Below are 22,279 nucleotides of genomic sequence, written 5' to 3' on the forward strand. Positions count from 1 at the left end.
CAGAGCAAAACAAAATCTTTTTCTCTCTCTGTCTCTCTCTCATTCGTTCACACACTTTACACCATAATAACAGTGAGACTCACCTGATCCTGAATTGCACGTTTTAACAGAGGTAGACCCATGGTAAACGTCACTCTCTGAAATGTCAAAGTTCTCATTTCGTCCAGACTCAAATCATACCTGTGACAAATGGATACAAAATAGGTGTGAAGACCTTGAACAGACCGTGAACGGAGCCTTTGGACTCAGGGTTCTGTCAGAACAGACATCTTTGCTGGGTCTCCCTGTAGCTCTTGTTTGACACTGTGTGTCAAAGGAGGCCAGTGTGTGTGTGACACAGGCTGTGTGGTCAATACAGGGGGTCAAAATGGAAAGAAAGGAAGGGTTCGTATTTGCAGGGTAGGAACAGAAATGCAGACTTCGAGATGGACGTGTGGACGGGGTGGGGGGCGCGGAGAGGGGAGGGCGGGACGAGCTGGGAGGTTGGGACTGGCATGCATGCACCCCCACGGGTGAGACAAAGGGCCAGTGGGAACCTGCTCTATCACACAGGGAGCTCGGTCCAGTGCCCTGTGCTGACTTAGAGGGATGGGGTCAGGGGGAAAGGGGAGGGAGCCTCAGAGAGAGAGGACATATTTATTCTTACAGCTGATTCACACTACTGTACAGCTGAAATTAACAACATTGTAAAGCAATTATCCTCCAATGAGAAAGATGATTTTCTGGAATCCCCTTGCTTTCTCCACAATCCAATGAATGTTGGCAATTTGATCTCTGGTTCCTCTGCCTTTTCTAAACCCAGCTTGTACATCTGAAAGTTCATAGACTGCTAAAAGTCTAGCTTGAAGGATTTTGAGCATAATCTTGCTAGCATGTAAGTTAAAGGATACATATTCCAAAATGTTTTATTATTTTGACCTGTACACTTAAATATAACCACTAGGTGGCGCTTGTTCTTCACTTCAACAGCCACGCCAAGGAATTACTATTTAACAAAGACAGTACTCTTGCCTGGAGAGTCCCATGGACAGAGGAGCCTGGTGGGCTGCAGTCCATGGGGTCGCTGAGAGTCCGGCATACCTGAGCGACTTCACTTTCACTTTTCACTTTCATGCACTGGAGAAGGAAATGGCAACCTACTCCAGTGTTCTTGCCTGGAGAATCCCAGGGACGGCGGAGCCTGGTGGGCTGCCGTCTATGGGGTCGCACAGAGTCGGACACAACCGAAGTGACTTAGCAGCAGTAGCAGCAGCAGCAAAGCTGGATGAAAAAAATCTTAGAATCTGTCCTCCTGAAAGCTTGAACATCTGCTTATCATAATATTAATGTCTAAATTGCTAATGCTTTTCAAGCAAAAAGGAAACTATCTCTGTGATGGAAAAGTCAGGGTTTCAGGAATATCTCAAGCTCTCCCATGATACATACATGTTTGTTTGTGAATTTTGTGCTTTTAAATATCAGTCTCTACACTTAGCAACCTCAGTCTTTCTGTTTGTTCTTGTGTTCAGTCATGTCCGACTCTTTGTGACCCCATGGACTGAGGCCCACCAGGCTCCTCTGTCCACAGAATTTTCCAGGCAAGAATACTGGAGTGGGCTGCCATTTCTTACTCCAGGGCATCTTTCTGACCCAGGGATTGAACTCGTATCTCCTGCACCGGCAGGTGGATTCTTTATCACTGCACCCCCTGGGAAGCTTTGTTATACAAACGGTATTTAGCATTTAAGGTGGCCTACTAAGATTACTGGGCTTCCCAGGGGGCGCAGTGATACAAAGAATCCACCTGCCAGTGAAGGAGACTGGGGTTCAACCCCTGGGTCCGGAAGATGCCCTGGAGGAGGAAATGGCAACCCACTCCAATATTCTTTCCTGGAAAACTCCAGGGACAGAGGAGCCTGGCAGGAGACACTCCATGGGGTCACAAAGAGTCAGGCAGACTCAGCACACATACACACACAAGGTATAAATCATAAATAACAATGGTTTTTGGTACTTTAACAGATATAATTTCTCTTTTCTGTCTTCTTGGGTCTGTAAGATATGAAGATTTGGCAAATATTTTTATGTCTGTGCCATAAGTGGCAGAGAGAGGTCCTAAGGGATTAAGAGGGCTGGCAGGTCCTGGGTAGATGGCATGAGAGTTGAGTAAGAGCTGGGACTCGTGTGCTGGGCAGCACCTCGGGGACAGCTGTTGGGGTGGGGATGGGGCACAGAGAGGGCCGCCTCTACTCCCAGCAGCTCCACCATCTGACTTCTCTATTGGTGGCCTGTGTAGGACTTAGCTTTTTAAACATGGTTCTATCATTAACAGCAAGCTTGAAAACCCCTGAGCTAGGATCATTACAGGCAAGAACAAAAGCAAACGACAGGAGCTTCACTGTTCCTCAGAGTCATGTGGGGATGGGCGCCCAGCATAAGGATTAGTAAGACAGTGCCTCGCTGGGCAGTTCCACCTGTGGAATTAGGACCAGACTATGAGACTCTAATTTAAAAGCTGAACCATAAATAAAAAACACTGAGAATATCAAGTTCTTGTTAAGAAGACAGAGAGTAACTGGATCTCTTGTTCACTAGTAGTGGGAATTTTGAAAAAAATGCTACAGCCTCTCTGGAAAAGTTTAACAGTGTCTTAGGAAGTCAATCCTAAAGGAATTCAACCCTGACTATTCACTGGAAGGACAGATGTTGAAGCTCCAATACTTTGGCGACCTGATGAGAAGCGCTGACTCATTGGAAAAGATCCTGATGCTGAGAAAGATTGAGGAAAGGAGGAGAAGGGGACGACAGAAGATGAGATGGTTGGATGGCATCATGAACTCAATCACCATGAGACTGAGCAAACTTCAGGAGATAGCGCAGGACAGGGAAGCCTGGCATGCTGCAGTGGACGGGGTCGAAAAGACTCGGACATAACTTAGTGACTGAACAACAGGAACATGAAGTTAAACACACACTTGAGTTTACAACTCAGCAATTCCACTCCTGGGTATTCACCAGAGAGAAATGACGCCCTTCCTTTACGCAAACACTTATCCATGCATGTTTATAGCAACTTTAATTGTAATCACCAAAGACCAGACATAATCAAATGTCCCTCGATTAGGGAACAGATGAACTGTGGTACATTCATACAGATGAGCACGATACAGCAATGAACAGCAGTGAGCAACTGACATACATGGCCACGGCGATGGACCTCCAAGCACTGTGTCGAGTGGCAAAAAGCCGACCTCAGGACTTCCCTGGTGGTCCAGGGGCTAAGACTCTGCACTCCCAGTGCAAGGGGCCCAGGTTCAACCGCTGATCAGAGAGCTAGACCCCCGGTGCACATCTAAGAGTTTGAAGGCTGCAGCTAAAACCCCCACACGCTGCAACTAAAAAAGCCACACGCCGCCACGGAGATCAAAGGTGCCAAGTGCTGCGACTAAGATCGAGCCAGCCAGACACATAAATAAACATTCTTTTAAAAATTCTTGTAGAAGAATGTTCGTATCAGCTTTATTCATAAGAGCCCCAAACTGGAAAGCATCCAGACAGCCATCATTCACTAACTAACAGAACTGATAAATTATGATCTAGTCATAAAATGGAATATTACATAGCAATAAAAAGGAATGTACTGTGTATGTGCTTCTCTGTCCATGGGATTTCCCAGACAAGAATACTGCAGTGGGGAGCCATTTCCTTCTCCAGGGGATCTACCCGGCCCAGGGATCGAACCTGGGTCTCCTGCATTGCAGGTAGATTCTTTACCGCTGAGCCGCCAGGGAAGCGCAAGGAATGCACTACTGATACGTATAAATGGCGTGTATTAATCTAGAAAACACTGTTTTGGACTCTCTGGGATCTCTCACTCTGGAGGAAGCCATAAACCATGATGTGGACACTCAAGCAGCCTGATAGAAAAATCCACCCGGGGAGATGCTGAGGTCTCCAGCCAACTAGCCATGTGAGTGCCCCGCCTCTGAGGTGGCTCTGCCAGCCCCAGCCAAACCTTTATACACCTTCAGCCCCAGCCAAACCGTTATACACCTTCAGCCCCAACCAACACCCTACATGCAACGTCATGGAAGACCCAGCTAAGATGCTGTGAAATTCCTGACCGACAGAAACTGGCTGCTGAGTTTTGAGGTAATTTGCTATGCATCAATTGGAGGAGGCAATGGCACCCCACTCTAGCACTCTTGCCCAGAAAATCCCATGGGCGGAGGAGCCTGGTGGGCTGCAGTCCATGGGGTCGCTAAGAGTCGGACACGACTGAGCGACTTCACTTTCACTTTTCACTTTCATGCACGGGAGAAGGAAATGGCAACCCACTCCAGTGTTCTTGCCTGGAGAATCCCAGGGACAGAGGAGCCTGGTAGGAGGCCATCTATGGGGTCGCACAGAGTCGGACACGGCTGAAGCAACTTAGCAGCAGCAGCTATGCATCAACAGATAGGGAATACACATGGCCTCATCAAATACACTCACACACACACACACACATACAACTGATGGGCATAAACTAGTATCTTATATTATAAGCATTTTAATAATATGTAATACACCAAGAACAAAGCAACAGTCATAAAAGTATAGCCTAATGAATTCTCACAAAGATTACACCCCCCTGTATAATCCCAGCCAAGTCCATGGAAATCACAGCACATCAGCTGACTCCCTCCGTGGCCTCTCTCTTGAGCACACCCTCTCTCCTGCCCATGCTAGCTGCCCTCCTGACCTGTAACGCCACGAATTATTTTTGACACTTTTGAATATGAAAGAAATGGGATTAGTCACGACGTCATCTCTTGTGTCTGGCTTCTCTCACTCAACGTGGCTAATAAGATTCATCCTGAGTGTCTACTGTAGCTGTGGTTCATGCATTTTCATTGCTTTATGGGATTAAATTGAATTATTACACCACAAAAAATATGCTGTGTGAACACATTGTAAGATTCCATTTCTATTAAATTCTAAAACAAACAAAACCAACACACAGCAGGAGCCAAAGCAGAAGAGTGGCTGTCTCCTGGAGGGCAGGGCAGAGGTGGGGAGGGCATGAGAGGGGCACGGGGGAGCTTTCCAGGCTGATAGGGGTGGTGTTGTTCAATCACAAAGTCGTGTCCGTCTTTGCAATGCCATGGACTGCCGCACACCAGGCTTACCTGTCCCTCACCATCTCCCACTGTTTGCTCAGACTCATGTCCATTGAGTCGGTGATGCCATCCAGCCATCTCATCCTCTGTCATCCCCTTCTCCTGTTGCCCTCAATCTTTCCCCGCATCAGGGTCTTTTCCAATGAGTCAGCTGTTCGCATCAGATGGCCTGAACTTCAGCTTGATCGTAATGTTCTCTACTTTGATAGAGGTTTGAGTTACCTGGGTGAACGTATTTGCCGAGATTCTGAGAGTGTACGCTTGATCATTTCGTATTTCATCGTACTTTACAGCAAAAGGAAAAAATCCGAGCCACACTGACAGGATGTATACCATGGTGTGATATGATATGGTGTGACTGGTGTGATGTGATATGATGGTATCATATCAAATCATATGACGTGACGAGAAGGCCACTCCCCCTCACACACTTTCCCAGAACTCATAACCTCAGCCTAAAGGTGAGAGAAACATCAGACAAGCCCAGAGGGAAGGACATGCAACATAATATCTGACCAATACTTCTCGAAAGTGTCAGGTCATGAAACACAGGGAAAGAAGAGGAATTGTCTTTCTTTGCCTCTCTTTGTCTTCTTCCGACGGCCCAGAGGAGACGAAGGAGCTATGGCAATGAAGCACATGTTCTGGAAAAGAAAGAGGCCACCATGCGGAAACGATGGAACCTAAGCAGTCTAGGACTGAGTTCACGGCAACGGACCAAGGCTGCCTTCTTCATTTCGGCAAATGTCCCGTGGTTCTGTAAAATGTTAACAGGGGAAACTTGCTAAGAGGGTGATGGGAACTCTCTGTATTACATCTTCAACTTTCCTATCAATTGAGAAGTATTTCAAAATGAAAAGTCCATTTTAAAAAAAGAGACAAGTGTTAGGAAGAGAAGATACATGAAAAAAGAAGGGATATATATACGAAAGAAAATAAAAGTGTTAGTCACTCAGTGGCGTCTGACTCTTTGCGACCCCATGGACTACAGAGCCCGCCAGGCTCTTCTGTCCATGGAATTCTCCAGGCAAGAATACTGGAATGGGGCTTTCCTGGTGGCTCAGTGGTAAAGAGCCCACCTGCCAATGCAGGAGACACGGGCTCAACCCCTGATCCAGGAAGATCCCACATGCCTCGGGTAGTCCACCACCACAACTGGGCCTGTGCTCCAGAGCCCAGGAACTGCAGCTACTGAGCCCTGCACCCCAGGGCCTGCGCTCCGCAACAGGAGAAGCCACTGCAATGAGAAGCCCGCACACAGCAACGAGAGAGCATCCCCCGCTCGCCACAGCTAGAGGAAAGCCGTCGCAGCAACACAGACCCAGCACAGCCACCAACAAACACATTGTTAAAGAAAGGACACTGGAGCAGGTAGCCACTCCCTTCTCTGGGGGATCTTCCTGACCCAGGGATCACACCCAGGTCTCCCGCATCACAGGCAGATTCTTTCTCGTCTGAGACACCAGGGAAGCCCTGGTATGTATGTACAGACGCATGTATATGCATATACATCAGTTCAGTTCAGTTCAGTTCAGTTGCTCAGTGTGTCTGACTCTTTGCGACCCTGTGAATCCCAGCACTCCAGGCCTCCCTGTCCATCACCACCTCCCGGAGTTCACTCAAACTCTTGTCCATTGAGTCAGTGATGCCATCCAGCCATCTCATCCTCTGTCATCCCCTTCTCCTCCTGCCCTCAATCCCTTCCAGCATCAGAGTCTTTTCCAACGAGTCAACTCTTCGCATGAGGTGGCCAAAGTATTGGAGTTTCAGCTTTAGCATCAGTCCTTCCAAAGAACATCCAGGACTGATCTCCTTTAGGATGGACTGGTTGGATCTCCTTGCAGTCCAAGGGACTCTCAAAACTCTTCTCCAACACCACAGTTCAAAAGCATCAATTCTTCAATGCTCAGCCTTCTTCACAGTCCAACTCCCACATCCACACATGACCACTGGGAAAACCATAGCCTTGACTAGATGGACCTTTGTTTGCAAAGTAATGTCTCCGCTTTTGAATATGCTATCTAGGCTGGTTATAACTTTCCTTCCAAGGAGTAAGCATCTTTTAATTTCATGGCTGCAGTCACCATCTGTAGTGATTTTGGAGCCCCCAAAAATAAAGTCTGACACTGTTTCCACTGTTTCCCCATCTATTTCCCATGAAGTGATGGGACCAGATGCCATGATCTTTGTTTTCTGAATGTTGAGCTTTAAGCCAACTTTTTCACTCTCCTCTTTCACCTTCATCAAGAGGCTCTTATAGTTCTTCTTCACTTTCTGCCATAAGGGTGGTGTCATCTGCATATCTGAGGTTGCTGATATTTCTCCCAGCAATCTTGATACGTACATATATATGAATGAGTGATTCATTTTGCTGTACAGTAGAAGCTAACACATGGCAACCCACTCCAGTGTTCTTGCCTGGTGAATCCCAGAGACAGAGGAGCCTGGTGGGCTGCTGTCCTTGGAGTCTCACAGAGTCAGACACAACTGTAGCAACTTAGCATGCATGCATGCATTGGAGAAGGAAATGGCAACCCACTCCAGTGTTCTTGCCTGGAGAGTCCCAGGGACAGAGGAGCCTGGTGGGCTGCCGTCTATGGGGTCGCACAGAGTCGGACATGACTGAAGCGACTTAGCAGCAGCAGCAGCAGCAGCAGAGCTAACACGACACTGTAAAGCAACTAGACTTTAATAAAAATTAATTTTAAAATAGAATAAAAAGAGACAAGCAAGACAACACCACCACCAAAAAAGACCTTTGTATATTAAAACACATATACACACACAAATCATTTTTTAAAAGCAGTGGTGGGTGTTTTTCTCCAACTCCAAATCAAAATCAGTTTTGGTCTAAGGGAAAGCACACCTTCAGATACCTAATTTGAATGCTCATGACAAAGGACATCCCTGGTGCCTGGAGATCACCGTGTGTCTCCACGCAACACAGACGTTCTAGAATGAAAAACTAACAAGAACTTGAAAACCAACGCTGGTTTCCCAGCAGTGCTCTGCTCCAATAATCCACGCCTTTATCCTGATCTCTTTGGCAATCTGCTTCTGGAGACACCTCCAGCTCAGCCCCGAACAAACTCCCTCTTCTCTCTGAAAATAGCAAGAATCAAAAATGCTTTATCTTGGAGAAATCAAAAGCTTTCCAGACAAGCAAAAGTTAAAAGAGAATTTAGCACCATCAAACCAGCTTTACAACAAATGCTGAAGGAAATTCTCTAGACAGGAAACACAAGAGAAGGAAAAGACCTATAAAAACCAACCCAAAACAATTAAGAAAATGGGTAGAATCATACATATCAATAGTCACCTTACATGTACATGGATTAAATGCACCAACCAAAAAACACAGACTGGCTGGACAGATGAAAGCACATGCATGTATGCCCTTCCACTTACCACATCACTCTGCTTGACTCCCTAAATTGTATGTAACTGTTTTATATTGTTAAGTTACTCATGTTCCTGTTATGGCTTGCAATTGTAATTATCTTTTATTTTTTGTCTGGCTGATAAAAATATCACTCCAACTGATATTCATCTTTCACTATTTAAAAAAAAAAAAACACCAAAGAATGCTCTATTTCTATTAAAAATCCAGGTGTACCCCACTGCGAGCACACAGGACCCCCTCAGAGGCAGCCAGCACAGGGCCCATCCGCCTTCTAGCAAACAACGTGATCACAACTCGACCTCCGACCCCCAAACCTGGGCACCACCCCATGAACCCCACACACAGCCTGGTGAATGAGTAGACTGGTGAATGAAAAAGAAACTGTTGAATCATCTTGCGGTAACTGTCAAAGGCTGAAGGCCCGGAGCCAGCAGGCGCCTGAGAAGATGCAAAGGGGGTGGTTTCTAAGTGCTGCGGTTTAATGTAGGCCATGAAGTTCCCTCAACTGGGAAGATGTCCAAAAGTTCGTTCTGATTTTTGCATAACATCTTATGAAAAAACCCAAATGAACTTCTGGCCAACCCAATACCTTAGCTGATGAGCAAAGCACAGAGGCTGCAGGTGGGAAAAAAAGGCTATGAATATTGAGAGGAAAGGGAAGAAGAGGAAGGAAAGTCCTTCCTTGAAGACAAAAACCTCACAGGAATTCCTGAAGGAGGCAGTTCTAGACCCCATCCTTGCATCCTGGCTCCCCACCCCAAGTGACCGAGGAACTGAGTGACCGTGTAACTGATGGAAGGGAACCTCCCCCTCCATCCTGGCTTTTCCCCTTCCTTCCTGAGCTTTTGCTAAAGCGTCTGCTCCATCTCAATGCTCAAAGGAAGCCAGGCCAGTTCCCACGCTCAAAGGGCTTGGAGTCCAGCATGGAAGACAAAGCAAGAGGAAGAGGGGCCCTGCAGGCAGTTCACCTGTTATCATCAGACTTCAAGTGGCTGGATGGGCGTTCCCTCCCTGGGATGGCCTGGTGGTTTTCTGGAATGGGGAGCCTTGGGTTTAGCAATTACCTTTACTTGGCTTGGTCGGGAGGAGCTGAGAGAAGGCAGAGCAGCGAGTACCCAGTGGCTGTGCAGGGTAGGCTGAGGAGTGGGGTGTCTGTGGGCAGAGAGAGGAAGTCCCGGGGAGGGAGGGGGAGGGAGGGGAGGGAAGGAGGAAAGGGGAGGAAGGTGAGCAGGAAGGGAGCCGAGGGGAGGCAGTGCAGAGGGAGCGGGGGACAGGAACAGATACGGTCTCGGTCTCGCAAGATGAAAATACAAGCTGTCACCAGACTCGGGCATGCCTGTCATTAGGTGAAGGCACATGGCGCCGACTGCTGCGGGCTCTTCCTTCCCCACCAGGATCCTGGGGAGGCTGTGTCAGCCCCGCCCGAGGGCGGCTTGTGATTGGTCCGGGTCACCACTCAATCTCAACCTCCAGGATGGCGATTGGCTGAGAAATGAGACTTGAAGCTTCAAACAAGAAGGGTTACTTTTTAGGGTTCATGTGAGAGGTGCTGATGGGAGTGGCCCCTGTTGTTGTTCAGTCGATCAGTTGTGTCTCTTTGTGACCCCATGGACTGCAGCACACCAGGCTTTCCTGATCTTCACTGCCTCCCAGAGTTTGCTCAAACTCATGTCCATTGTGTCAGTGATGCCATCCAACCATCTCAACCTCTGTCATCCCCTTCTCCCAATCTCAGTCTTTCCCAGCATCAGGGTCTTTTCCAATGAGTCGGGTCTTTTCCAACGAGTCAGCTCTTTGCATCAGGTAGCCAAAGTATTGGAGCTTTAGCTTCAGCATCCGTCCTTCCAATGAATAATCAGGGTTGATTTCCTTTAGGATCAGTTTAATTTCCTTGCTGTCCAAGGGACTCTCAAGAGTCTTCTTCAGCATCAGTCTGTAAACATCAATTCTTTGGCACTCAGCCTTCTTTTTGGCCCCTGAGAGATTAGCTAAGAAAGCAAGGATGGGTTTGTGGCCAACAGGTCAGGGTCTTGGAGGATGCCCAGCCCCATGGTCTACAAGTATAATCAGGCCTGACTCCCTCCTAAGGTCTACTCTGACCACAGGAGGGTGGTGTCTGCTGGCTTACGGGGCGCCTTGTGTCCAACTACAGTGAAACCTTTGGTGACTCAAAGGGTGTCTCTGGAGTGGCCTTGTGTGCGTGTGTGTGCCGCAAGCCCAGTTGTGTCCGACTCTTTGCGATCCCAAGCACTGTAGCCCACCAGGCTTCTCTGTCCGTGGGATTTCACAAGCAAGAATGCTCGAGTGGGTGGCCATTTCCTTCCCCAGGGGATCTTCCTGACCCAGGGATCCAACCTGCACCTCCTGCATTGGCGGGAGGATTCTTTACCACTGCGCCACCCGAATATCGTTGTCATCGTTCAGTCGCTAAGTTGCATCCAACTTTTTGCAACCCCATAGACTGCAGCACACCAGGCTTCCCTGTCCTTCACTATCTCCCAGAGTTTGCTCAGATTCATGGCCATTGAGTTGGTGATGCTATCCAAAGATCTGATTCTTGCTGCCCTTTTCTCCTGTGCCTTCAATCTTTCCCAGCATCGGGGTCTTTTTCTGAACATTACGGCACACAAACTCACAGTAGAAGATCCAGAGGGAAAATCCATCATTTTCAAAAATAGATCCATTCGCCGAGTGTGCAGGAGGCACCCTTAGGGAGTCAAACGTGCACAGGAGCCAGGGTCCCCTGCTGGACCCTGAGAGCTACCTGTCCACCCACCTGTCCATGTACAGGTAAAAGGGAACTTGGAAAATGGCCACGGAGATTCCCTCAGGGCCCAATGATCCCCTGGACTTTAGGGCCTGGGGTCCCCAAAGGGCCAAGTGGAGATCAACACTGCCATGGCTGCCAGGAGAGGCTGGGGAGAGATCCCGGGGTTCTAGGGTCTCCCATGATGTCTAAGTTCTCACAATAAGCCCATGTGTGAATATTCCATCACTCAGGCATGTCTACCTCTTTGTGAGCCCATGGCCTGTAGCCCACTAGGCTCCTCTATCCATGGAATCCTCCAGGTAAGAATACTGGTGTGGGTTGCCATTTCCTTCTCCAGGGGATCTTCCTGACCAGCCACGGATTGAACCTGCATCTCCTATATCTCCTGCACTGGCAGGAAAATTCTTTACCACTGTGCCACCTGGGAAGCCCCACAGTAAGCCAGTAGATAGTGTCGAAGAAACAGAGGTTTGCATGTGGTCCATAGAGCTGTTGCTGTGAAGAGAAGGGTGAGTGATCATTAATCAGCAGTGTCATCTCCTTTTGTCACAGTCAGGATCCCCCTTGTCACAGTCACAGCTATGTAAGAATCAGTCTCTGCTCCTGGAATCAACCCACCAGCAAAGCATTGCTCATGGAGAGAGGACCGAGTACAGACGTTCTCACTTGGACATCGTTGTAAAGCAGAGGATGGACAGAAGGGAACTTAGAAAGACAAGGTATGCCACTGAAACTCAGTGCAGCAAGGTAAATAAGAATAAAAACATCCACACCGACACAGAAGAATCTCAGCTCTCTAGGAGGGAGAGAAGGGGGCAGAGGATTGTGGGAGGGCCTCCCCCCCAAGAACAGCATCAGTTCTGAGGTCTCTAGACATAGTCAGAATGACCTTGGTTAGAAAATAGGCCTGCTTCCCTCCAAAGTCGCAGCCCCTCCGAGGCAGCAAGCAATGAGTACCCATGACCCTAGCCTCTCTACACAGACATGGGTTTCTTTCATACAAAACACCCTTTTGGAATCAGTCAGCAAATCTCTGCCCAGAAAAGCCAAGATATTGCCCAACTTCAGATCCAACTCACGGCCAGAGGAACATGGAAGGAACTTAACAGGCAGCACTAAGTGCCCTACTCAAGGTGAGAATGCCTGACCTGGCTTCCGAGGTGCCCTTCCCAGCCATCCTTCACTCCCTGCAGTGACCCAGGGGCTCAGGAGGAAGCCGAGGAGGGGTGCCCAGTGCTGTCTGTCCCACACGGGCTCTTCCTTTCCTGGGCCACATCCCCCGACCCTGTCTTTAGCAGGCTCCCACTCCCACCCACGTGGTTCTGCTGGGTGACCCAGCCCAGTGGCATGTCAAGAAAAGGCAACAGCAGTGGCCAGATAGGCCAGTGAGGGTGGCCTGGACCGGGCCAGAAGCCAAGAAGAGCCCTTCTCTTCCAGCCTGGCTGCTGAGCAGTGGGCCATGCACCCAAAGCTCCAAAGGCCACACGGCGGCCAGAGTTCATGTGGACGTGGGGCAAGCAGAGCCACGGACTCCAGCCAGCATCGCCCCGGCTCCTGCCTTTCAGCCTCTGCACCCGAAACCAAGGTAAGCTGTGTTTTCCTGTCTCTGCAACTGAAACTAAAGTGAAAGAAAAGCAAACTAATTGGGGTGCTTTTGCTTAAGGACCACAAATTTGGTTGAAACCCAACTCACAGTGACCTGGACCATAAAGGGGACTTACTGCTTCATGGAGCTGGGGATGAGGAACACAGCGCAGGCTTCGGGGCACATGGACTCTGTGGCTTTTCATGTTACCAGAATGTGGAGTCTCCACTTTGCCTCTCTGAGTCATTTCCTCCAAGGGCTGGCTTCCCTGTTGGTGACAAAATGGCTGCACACCTGTCAGCCTCACATTCAGACTCCACTCTATCCAAAATGAGAAGGTCTGCCCATCTAACAGAGCTCTCAAATAAGCAAGGAAGCACCTTTTCCTGGACCCCTCAGAAACCTCCCTTCCCATTTCAGTGGCTGAAATCAGATCATGTGACCATTCCTGAACCAACTTGAGGAGTAACACTGTGGCAAATAAGGAAGGGCTTCCCTGGCGGCTCAGACTATAAAGAATCTGCCTGCAACGTGGGAGACCCCGATCCCTGGGTTGGGAAGATCCCCTGGAGGAGGGCATGGCAACTGACTCCAGTATTCTTGCCTGGAGAATTACATGGACAGAGGAGCCCAGTGGGCTACAGTCCACGGGGTCGCAAAGAGTCTGACACAACTGGGCAAGTAATACAAGTGAGGAAACAGAAAACGACTTCTGCACAATCTTCTCTAAGGAAACTTCTCACGTTAAATTAGTATACGGGATGTATTGACTGTAATTCAAACCCTGCAGATCCCACCTCTACACTCTCTCTCTCCTCTCCTCTCTAAAGAAAAGGAAGCTAGGACTATGCCCTTTTTGTTTAAGGACCTTTTAATATGATCCATTTTAAAGTCTTTATTGAATTTCTCCCAATATTGCTTCTGTTTTATGTTTTGGTTTTTTGGCCACAAGACATGTGGGATCTTGGCTCCCTGACCAGGGATCAAATCCACCCCCCCTGCATTGGGAGGCGAGGTCCTGACCCCTGGACCACCGGGGAGTCCCCATCTCTGCCCTTTACAGGGCTCCCTGGTGGCTCAGACAGTAAAGAATCCTCCTGCAACGCGGGAGACCTGGGTTCAGTCCCTGGGGCGGGGAGATCCCCTGGGGGAGGGCACGGCAACCCACTCCGCAGAGGAGCCTGGCGGGCTACAGTCCGTGGGTCACAAACAGTCAGACACGACCGAGTGACTGAGCACACTAGCATGCCCTTTCTAAACTTCACTACTATCACCTTTGAGAGTCAGATGAGCAATCGAATACGGAAAGCATGTCGCCAACTGCAATCCTTGAATAGAGCCCGGAGAAGGGAAGCGGGCCCACTGAGCCGCCTGACCTTTACCGGCACGAGCTGTAGTGCCTTTCTCTAGGTCTGTCTCTCTCTCAGTCTCTCCCGGTCACTGCCTGTCTTTGTTTCTGCCAGGATCCTGAGGACACACTCTTGGTTATTAATAGTTCATTTTTTTTTCCTTCCAACTGTTGGTCCAACCAGAAAACAATTCTGCCTTTTACAACCATAACTGGGAGGCAACACAGTCTAAATCATTATCTTAAAATTGTGATAAACACCTTCATCCAGTCAGAGAAGCAGCCAGTAACCAAAAACCACGCCCATGTGTCCCCCTCCCTGCCCCCACCCTCACCGCTCATCTCTCAGCCCTCGCCTGCCAACCCTTTTAAACCTTGGTTTAGCAGTCCTTTACTTTCATTTTATAGAGTTTCTCACATATCCAGGTATGTCTAAAGAGTGTGTGCTCAGTTGCTAAGCTGTGTCTGACTCTTTGTGACCCCGTGGACTGCAGCCCGCCAGGTTCCCAGGCCCATGGGATTTTCCGGGCAAGAATACTGGAGTGGGTTGTTGTTTCCTCCTCCAGTGGTCTAAAGAGTATACTGTTAGCACAATTTATGCTAACTTTATAAAAAAAGAAGGGGGGGTGGGAATCAGCACCCCAACGTTCATAGTAGCACTATTTGTAGTCTGGACACCAAAGCAACCAAAGTGTCCATCAGCAGATAAACGGACAGAGAAGATGTGGTCCATATACACATATGGACATATATGGATGGACTCGGGAATTATCACACTAAGGGAAACAAGTCAGAAAGAGAAAGGCAAATATCATGCGATATCACCTACTAAACAAAGACAGGCTCACAGATACAGAGAAGAAATGTATGGTTGCCAAAGAAGAAAAGGGATAGGAAAAGGATAAATTAGAAGTTTGGGATTGCTGCTAAATCACTGCAGTCATGCCCGACTCTGTGCGACCCCAGAGACAGCAGCCCACCAGGCTCCCCCGTCCATGGGATTCTCCAGGCAAGAACACTGAAGTGGGTTGCCATTTCCTTCTCCAATGCATGAAAGTGAAAAGTGAAAGTGAAGTCGCTCAGTCGAGTCGACTCTTAGCAACCCCATGGACTGCAGCCCACCAGGCTCCTCGGTCCATGGGATTTTCCAGGCAAGAGTATTGGAGTGGGCTGCCATTGCCTTCTCCGAGAAGTTTGGAATTAGCAGATACAAACTACTATATATAAAATGCATAAACAACAAGGCCCAACGATATAGCATAGGGAACTATATTCAATCTCTTGTAATAAACCATTATGAAAAGAGTATATATTAACTTGGCTGCACACCAGTAACTAACACAACACTGTAAATCAACTCTACTTCAATAAGAAAAGAAACCCTCGTCTTTAGCACGTTTGACATTCATGACACAATATCACTGTCCATCCTCGCTGTACTGTGCCATCTGTCGGCCACAGTTTGTTCCTTTAAACATCCCTGTTATTCCCCCTACCACCAGTCCCTGCTAACCACAATTCTATTCTGTTTTTATGAGTTCACAGCTTTTTAAAATTTCATACAGAAGAGGAGCTTAGTTTTCCAATCAGCCTAAAGTCACATATGGAGGAGACCAGCTCACCAACCATCTTTTCAGGCACCCGGACTTGTCACCTGTCCTTCATTCTCTATACATCCATCCTCAGGGACTAACCCTGACCAAAACACAACACTAATGCTAACCTGCCCTGGAAAGGAAGGTCCTCTCTGATCAAGAAAGTCTTGGTCAGGGGCCAAGAACCCTGCTTGTTTATAAACCAGTACTTATTCATATTACTCACTTCACTCCGATTTTGAACAAACACCCAAGGTTGACCAGACATTTAACAAAAGCCTCAAACATGAAAAACAGAGGTCAAAAGTACAAAGGGGGAAGAAAGGAACTCAAGAAACAGAGACAAGGCAGAAAATAGAAAGAAACATCTCAGAACTCACCATCAAGTATTCCCAAGAAATAAGACATTTGGCAACCAGAAAACAAGAACAGATGTTCTAGAAAAGGAACAAGAGACTTAGAGAAACTTTGAAAATTACGACAGTAGTTATTTTAAATGACTCGAGAGAAGTTGGAAGATAAAGTTGAGAAAGTCTGCCAGGAAAAAGAAATGAAAAGGTAAAGAGATGAAAAACAAGAAAGAAAAGATTAGGAAACTAGAAGACAAGCCCCAGAGGTCTGACATCTGAATCAGAGTTCAGATAAGATAGCAGTGCAAAGAGCTGAAGAACAGTAGTTTTCAGATTAAAGGAGCCCCCGGCATGCCCCCAACAATGAAAGAGAAAGAGACCACCATCAAGTCACAACACAGTAAAATGCCACAGAGCCAGTGCTAAAAACAAAGTCTCAGAAACTTCCAGGCAAGAGGAAGAAAAACAAGTCATATCTTTACATACTAAAATGCCAAGGTGCAGGAGGCGTCGGGCTCCTTAGTAACAATGTTGGGTATCTAAAGGCATGATGCCTTTAAAATTCTGAGGGAGATTTTATTCCCAGTCTAGAATTCTACACCTACACAAATATTCAGCCAATTTTGAGAGTAAATATTTTCAGACATGAAGATCTCAAAAAGTTAATTCTCTGGTATCCTTTCTCAAGAACCTATTACATGAGAGACTGTCCTGGTTCCGATGGCTATGGTAACAATGTACCGCAAAACGTAGGGGCTTAAAACAACAATTCCTCCTACTCTGCCAGGAACCTGGGCACACAGGATCAGGTATTAATAGAGATGGCCTGTGTGCTCCTCACAGGTCTGGGGCCCCAGCTGAGATGGCATGAACAGCTGGGGGCCGGAGCAGTCAGGAATGGCCAGCATCTCTCTATGGGGCGTCTCTTCAAGGACCAGCTTGGGCTTCCTCACAGCATGGCAGCCGCAGGCTGGTGCAGAACTTTCCACACGGAAGCCGTGGCCTCAGGAGACAGAGCAGAAGGTGCCGGTCACAGTCACGCAGACCTGAGCCTAGACACTGGCGCCCTGTCACTGCAACCATACCCGTGGGCCAGAGCAGTCCCCGAGCCACCCAGACTCAGGGGAGGGGACACAGAGGCACCCCTCTCGATGGGAATGACGAAAAGAGCCTGTGGCCACCTCTAATCCTCCACAAAGAGCGACCAAGAAAGAGAAGGGCTGGGAAAACAGAGGCTTGACTTTAAAGGAGATGCAAAGGAAACTCCCCAGGTGACCAGGAAGACGACGGTAAAGCCAGTCCAGGCCGACGCCCCAGAGGGAGACCTCCTGGATGGATTTGTCCACGGGGAGGGGAGGGAACGGCAGATACGCGACAGGTGTGACCAAACCGCTGTTTTGTTGTTGTTTAGCTGCTAAGTCCTGTCCAACTCTTTGCAACCCCATAGACTGTAGCTCACCAGGCTCCTCTGTCAATGGGACTCTCCAGGCAAGAATACTGGAGTGGGTTGCCATTTCTTTCTCCAAGGGGATCTTCCTGATCCAGGGATGGAACCTGCATCTCCTGCAAGTCTCCTGCCCTGCAGGCAGGCTCTTTACCACTCAGCCACCAGCGAAGCCCTTGACCAAACTGAGAGGACTGGAACTCTTCCGTCTAGGAGTGCACAGGCCAGTGAGTGACAATTTTACATAAAACTAAGCAAATGAACAAAGGTAGAGATTGTTATCCCAAGAGAACACCAAAAGTTGTCAAAGAAAGGAAGTGAAATATGTTATACTATGGGGCGTGGCAGGGAATAACACATGTAGTCACAGCAGTGTGAACCTGGATACCAGTTTAAGTAAAAATGGGGACGCACTGATTTGCGGGAGTAAGGAAAGAAAGTGGGCAGTCATGGGAGTCTTCATTTTCTACACTGCTAAGTCACTATACGGGCTTCCCTCATGGCTCAGACAGTAAAGAATCTGCCTGTAACGCAGGAGACCGGGTTTAATCCTTGCGTCAGGAAGATCCCCTGGAGAAGAGACTGGCTACCCACTCCAGTATTCTTGCCTGGGAAATCCCATAGACAGAGGAGTCTGATGGGCTACAGTCCATGGGCTTCCGAGAGTCAGACACGACTGAGTGACTAACACACACACACACACACACACACACACACACACACACCACTACATAATCAAGAAGTAGCTCTGTTTATGAATGTTTTAAAGGAAAATAGAGGTAAATGACATAAGAATCCCCTGAAAGACGTGAAAGTGTTTGCCAGTGAGAAAAGGGAATGAGAGGTGACGGGGGTGGAATGGGGCAGATTTTTCACTCCAAATCTCATAGTGTCTCTTTTGTATTAAGTGGGTTCATACATTGTATTATGAAAATAAAAATAAATTTTATTTATTTTTTAAATAAATTTTAAAAGAGAAAGCTGTAGAACACACAGTATGATTCTGTTTATCCAAGAAAATGTTCACATGTATATGTGAACTCATAGAAAAATAGGAAAAGTAGGAAAAATCAAACTCTACAACACTAAAGTATTCAAAGTGGTTGGACAAACAAAATGTGATATATCCATCTAATGAAGTATTGTTGTTCAGTTGCTCAGTCGTGTCCAGCTCTGCGACCCCACGGACTGCAGCACGCCAGGCTTCCCTGCCCCTCACTATCTCCCTGAGTTTGCTCAAACCCATGTCCATCCAATCAGTAATGCCATCCAACCGTCTCATCCTCTGTAGCCCCCTTCTCCTCTTGCCCTCAGTCTTTCCCAGTGTAAAGAAATAGAGGACAACAACAGAATGGAAATGACTAGAGATCTCCTCAAAAAACACTGGAGACGCCAAGGGAACATTTCATGCAAAGATGGGCACAGGAAAGGATGATGGAGTATTATCCAACCTTAAAAAGGAGATTCTGTCACCTGTTGCAACATGAAGGACATTCTGCTAAGTGAAAAAAGCCAGACACAAACGGACAATGATGGCATGATTCCACTTAGATGACATCACTAGAGTAGTTCAAATTAATAGAGACAGAAAGTAAAGCTGTGGTCGCCAGTGGCTGTGGGGAGGAAGGAAGAGGGAATTAATGTTTAACGGGTACAGAGTTTCAGACTGCGAGGATGCCAGAGTGCTGAGATGGATGCCAGCGATGGCTGCATAGTACCGCGGATGTACTTCACGCCACTGTGTACTCAGTTCTAGTGAGCTGGGCGAGCCTGGAGCCTGTGACACAAAGGGAAGTCAGAAAGAGAAGAACAAACGTTGTCTATTAACACAGACATGTGGAATCTAGAAAAATGGTACTGATGAACCTATTTGCAGGCAGGGCAGGAATAGAGACACAGATACGGAGAAGAAACGCTGGACACAGTAGGCGGGAAGGAGAGGGTGGAACAAATTCAGAGAGTAGCACTGATACATACACTGCCATGTGTAAACAGACAGCTAGTGGGAAGCTGCTGTACAGCACGGGGAGCTGGCTGGGGGCCCCGAGATTACCGTGGAGGTGGGGGTGGGGTTCAGGAGTAGGGGGATATATGTGTACTTATGGCTGATTCGCACTGTTGTATGCCAGAAGCCAGAGGAATACTGTAGAGCAATCCTCTTCCGATTAAAAATAAATTTTTAAAATTTTAAAGTAAAAAATGTTAAAATGGTCAATTTTATTTTCTGTTTATTTCACCACAACAAAAATAAGTGGCTGGGGACTCCCCTGGTGGTCCAGCAGTTGAGAATCCGTCTGCCAATGCAGGGGACACAAGTTCGATCTCCGCACCAAGAAGATTCCACGTGCCACAGAGCAACGAGGCCCGAGCACCACAACCACTGAAGCTCATGTGCCTAGAACCTGTGCTCTGCAACAAGAGACGCCACCGCAATGGGAAGCTCACACGCCTAAATGAAGAGTAGCCCCTGCTCATGGCAACTAGAGAAAGCCCACATGCAGCAAGGAAGACCCAGCACAGCCAAAACTCAATTCAGTTCAGTTGCTCAGTTATGTCTGACTCTTTGTGACCACCACGGACTGCAGCACGCCAGGCCTCCCTGTCCATCACCAACTCCCAGAGTCCACCCAAACCCATGTCCATTGAGTCAGTGATGCTATCCAGCCATCTCATCCTCTGAAGTCCCCTTCTCCTCCTGCTCGTAATATTTCCCAGCATCAGGGTCTTTTCAAATGAGGCAGCTCTTCAAATCAGGTGGCCAAAGTACTGGCGTTTCAGCTTTAACATCAGCCCTTCCAATGAACACCCAGGACTGATCTCCTTTAGGATGGACTGGTTGGATCTCCTTGCAGTCCAAGGGACTCTCAAGAGCCTTCTCCAACACTACAGTTCAAAAGCATCAATTCTTCGGTGCTCAGCTTTCTTTATAGTCCAACTCTCACATTCATACATGACCACTGGAAAAACCGTAGCCTTAACTAGACGGACCTTTGTTGACAAAGTAATGTCTCTGCTTTTTAATATATTGTCTAGTTGGTCATAACTTTCCTTCCAAGGAGTAAGCGTCTTTTAATTTTATGGCTGCAATCACCATCTGCAGTGATTTTGGAGCCCAGAAAAATAAATAAAATAAAAATCAATAAATAATAATTAAAAAAAAATAAGCAGTTGGGGGAGGGGACAGTTTGGGAAACTTTCAGGTTTTCAATATTATCTGACTGTTTGCAATGAGAAGGTCTTCACCATATGCTTGAGTGCATAAATAAGGCTGTGGGGGAAAACCAAATCTCTGCAAAGGTTAGGAAGAGAAATGTGCATTGCTCCAGGGAAAGAAAGAAAAGGCAGTGAAGAGAAAGAAGGGGGACAGGGAAGCAGTCGGCTCAGCACAGCCAGGCCAGGGAGGGGAGCCCTGAGGACGGATAGTGCGGAGGTCCCGTCAGTCTAGAGACTTCTAGTGAGGCTTGTGAGCCTTACAGAGCTTCCCAGGTGGCGCTAGTGGTAAAGAACTCACCTGTCAATGCAGGAGACAGAAGAGAGGAGGGTTCGACAGCTGGGTTGGGAAGATCCCCTGGAGGAAGGCATGGCCACCCACTCCAGTACTCTTGCCTCAAGAATCCCATGGACAGAGGAACCTGGTGGGCTACAGTCTACGGTGTCGAAGAGTCGGACAGGGCTGAAGCAACTGAGCACAGAAGCCTTACCTGTGCACACCCACTCACCAGCCTGGCACCCAGGAGAGAGCCCCGCTTTGCCAAGAAACAAACTCAAAAACTCAGATGTTGCTCTCTTTTTTGATGAGGACCATTTTAAAAGTCTTCATGGAATTTATTACATGATTGCTTGTTTCCTGTTTTGGTTTTTGGCCACGAGGCATGTGGACTCTTAGCTCCCTGACTAGGGATAGAGCCTTTACCCCTGCATTGGAAAGCGAAGTCTTAACCACTGCACCACCAGGGAAGTCCCCAGAGGTTGTTTTTAAATATTCTCTGCAACCTCAGGAAGGAGCCTCAAGTGGCCCAGAATCCGCTGCTGCCCCAGCCAAGGGCATGCTGTCCTATGGACCTCAGGGCAGGTGGGACCCTTAGACATGGGGACATTCCCAGACCTGGGGGACCCGCCATCAGAGTGAGGACAGGGAGGACTCAGCCTGGCAGGCTCGTCTTGGGGAGAGAGGGGGGAAGCTGGGCTGCACCCGCACCACACCTGGAGCAGTACCCCAGAGGATGAATCCCTGCACAGAGGAGGGCAGTGGTGATGTGCTCAGAAAACTGCAAAACCAGGATTTGGGTTTTTGGGGGGAAGCAAACTGTTTCCTGGGCTCTATGTCCTGGGAGTGCCTGACACTGTACAAACTTCCCACTATACACACAGCACTCACACTCATGAACCTCGTCCTCTCCAACACCTATTTGAATTTCAAGGGCCTGGGGATAGGGGACTGGCTACAGGAGGCCTCATATTGTATCTGTGAATCCATGTCTGGTGTTAGTCAGTCAGTCACATCTGACTCTTCGCCACCCCATGGACTGTAGCCCACCATGCTCCTCTGTCCATGGGATTCTCCAGTCAAGGATACTGGAGAGGGTTGCCATGCCCTCCTCCAGGGGATCTTCCCAACCCAGGGATCGAACCTGGGTCTCCTG

The 22,279-nt window shown here is 48.1% G+C and overlaps 1 protein-coding gene across 1 annotated transcript in view; it reads right to left on the reverse strand.

Annotated features, from left to right (window-relative positions):
* Positions 1 to 22,279, reverse strand: part of ACOXL (acyl-CoA oxidase like) — a 356,241-nt gene that overhangs the window by 330,511 nt on the left and 3,451 nt on the right. Inside the window, exon 2 of the mRNA XM_052647950.1 lies at positions 84 to 180. Within this exon, the coding sequence (XP_052503910.1) occupies positions 84 to 180 (97 nt within the window). The remainder of the gene's footprint in view (positions 1 to 83; positions 181 to 22,279) is intronic.

The sequence above is a fragment of the Budorcas taxicolor genome, chromosome 11 (genome assembly GCF_023091745.1).
Source record: "Budorcas taxicolor isolate Tak-1 chromosome 11, Takin1.1, whole genome shotgun sequence".
Classification (NCBI taxonomy): Eukaryota; Metazoa; Chordata; class Mammalia; order Artiodactyla; family Bovidae; genus Budorcas; species Budorcas taxicolor.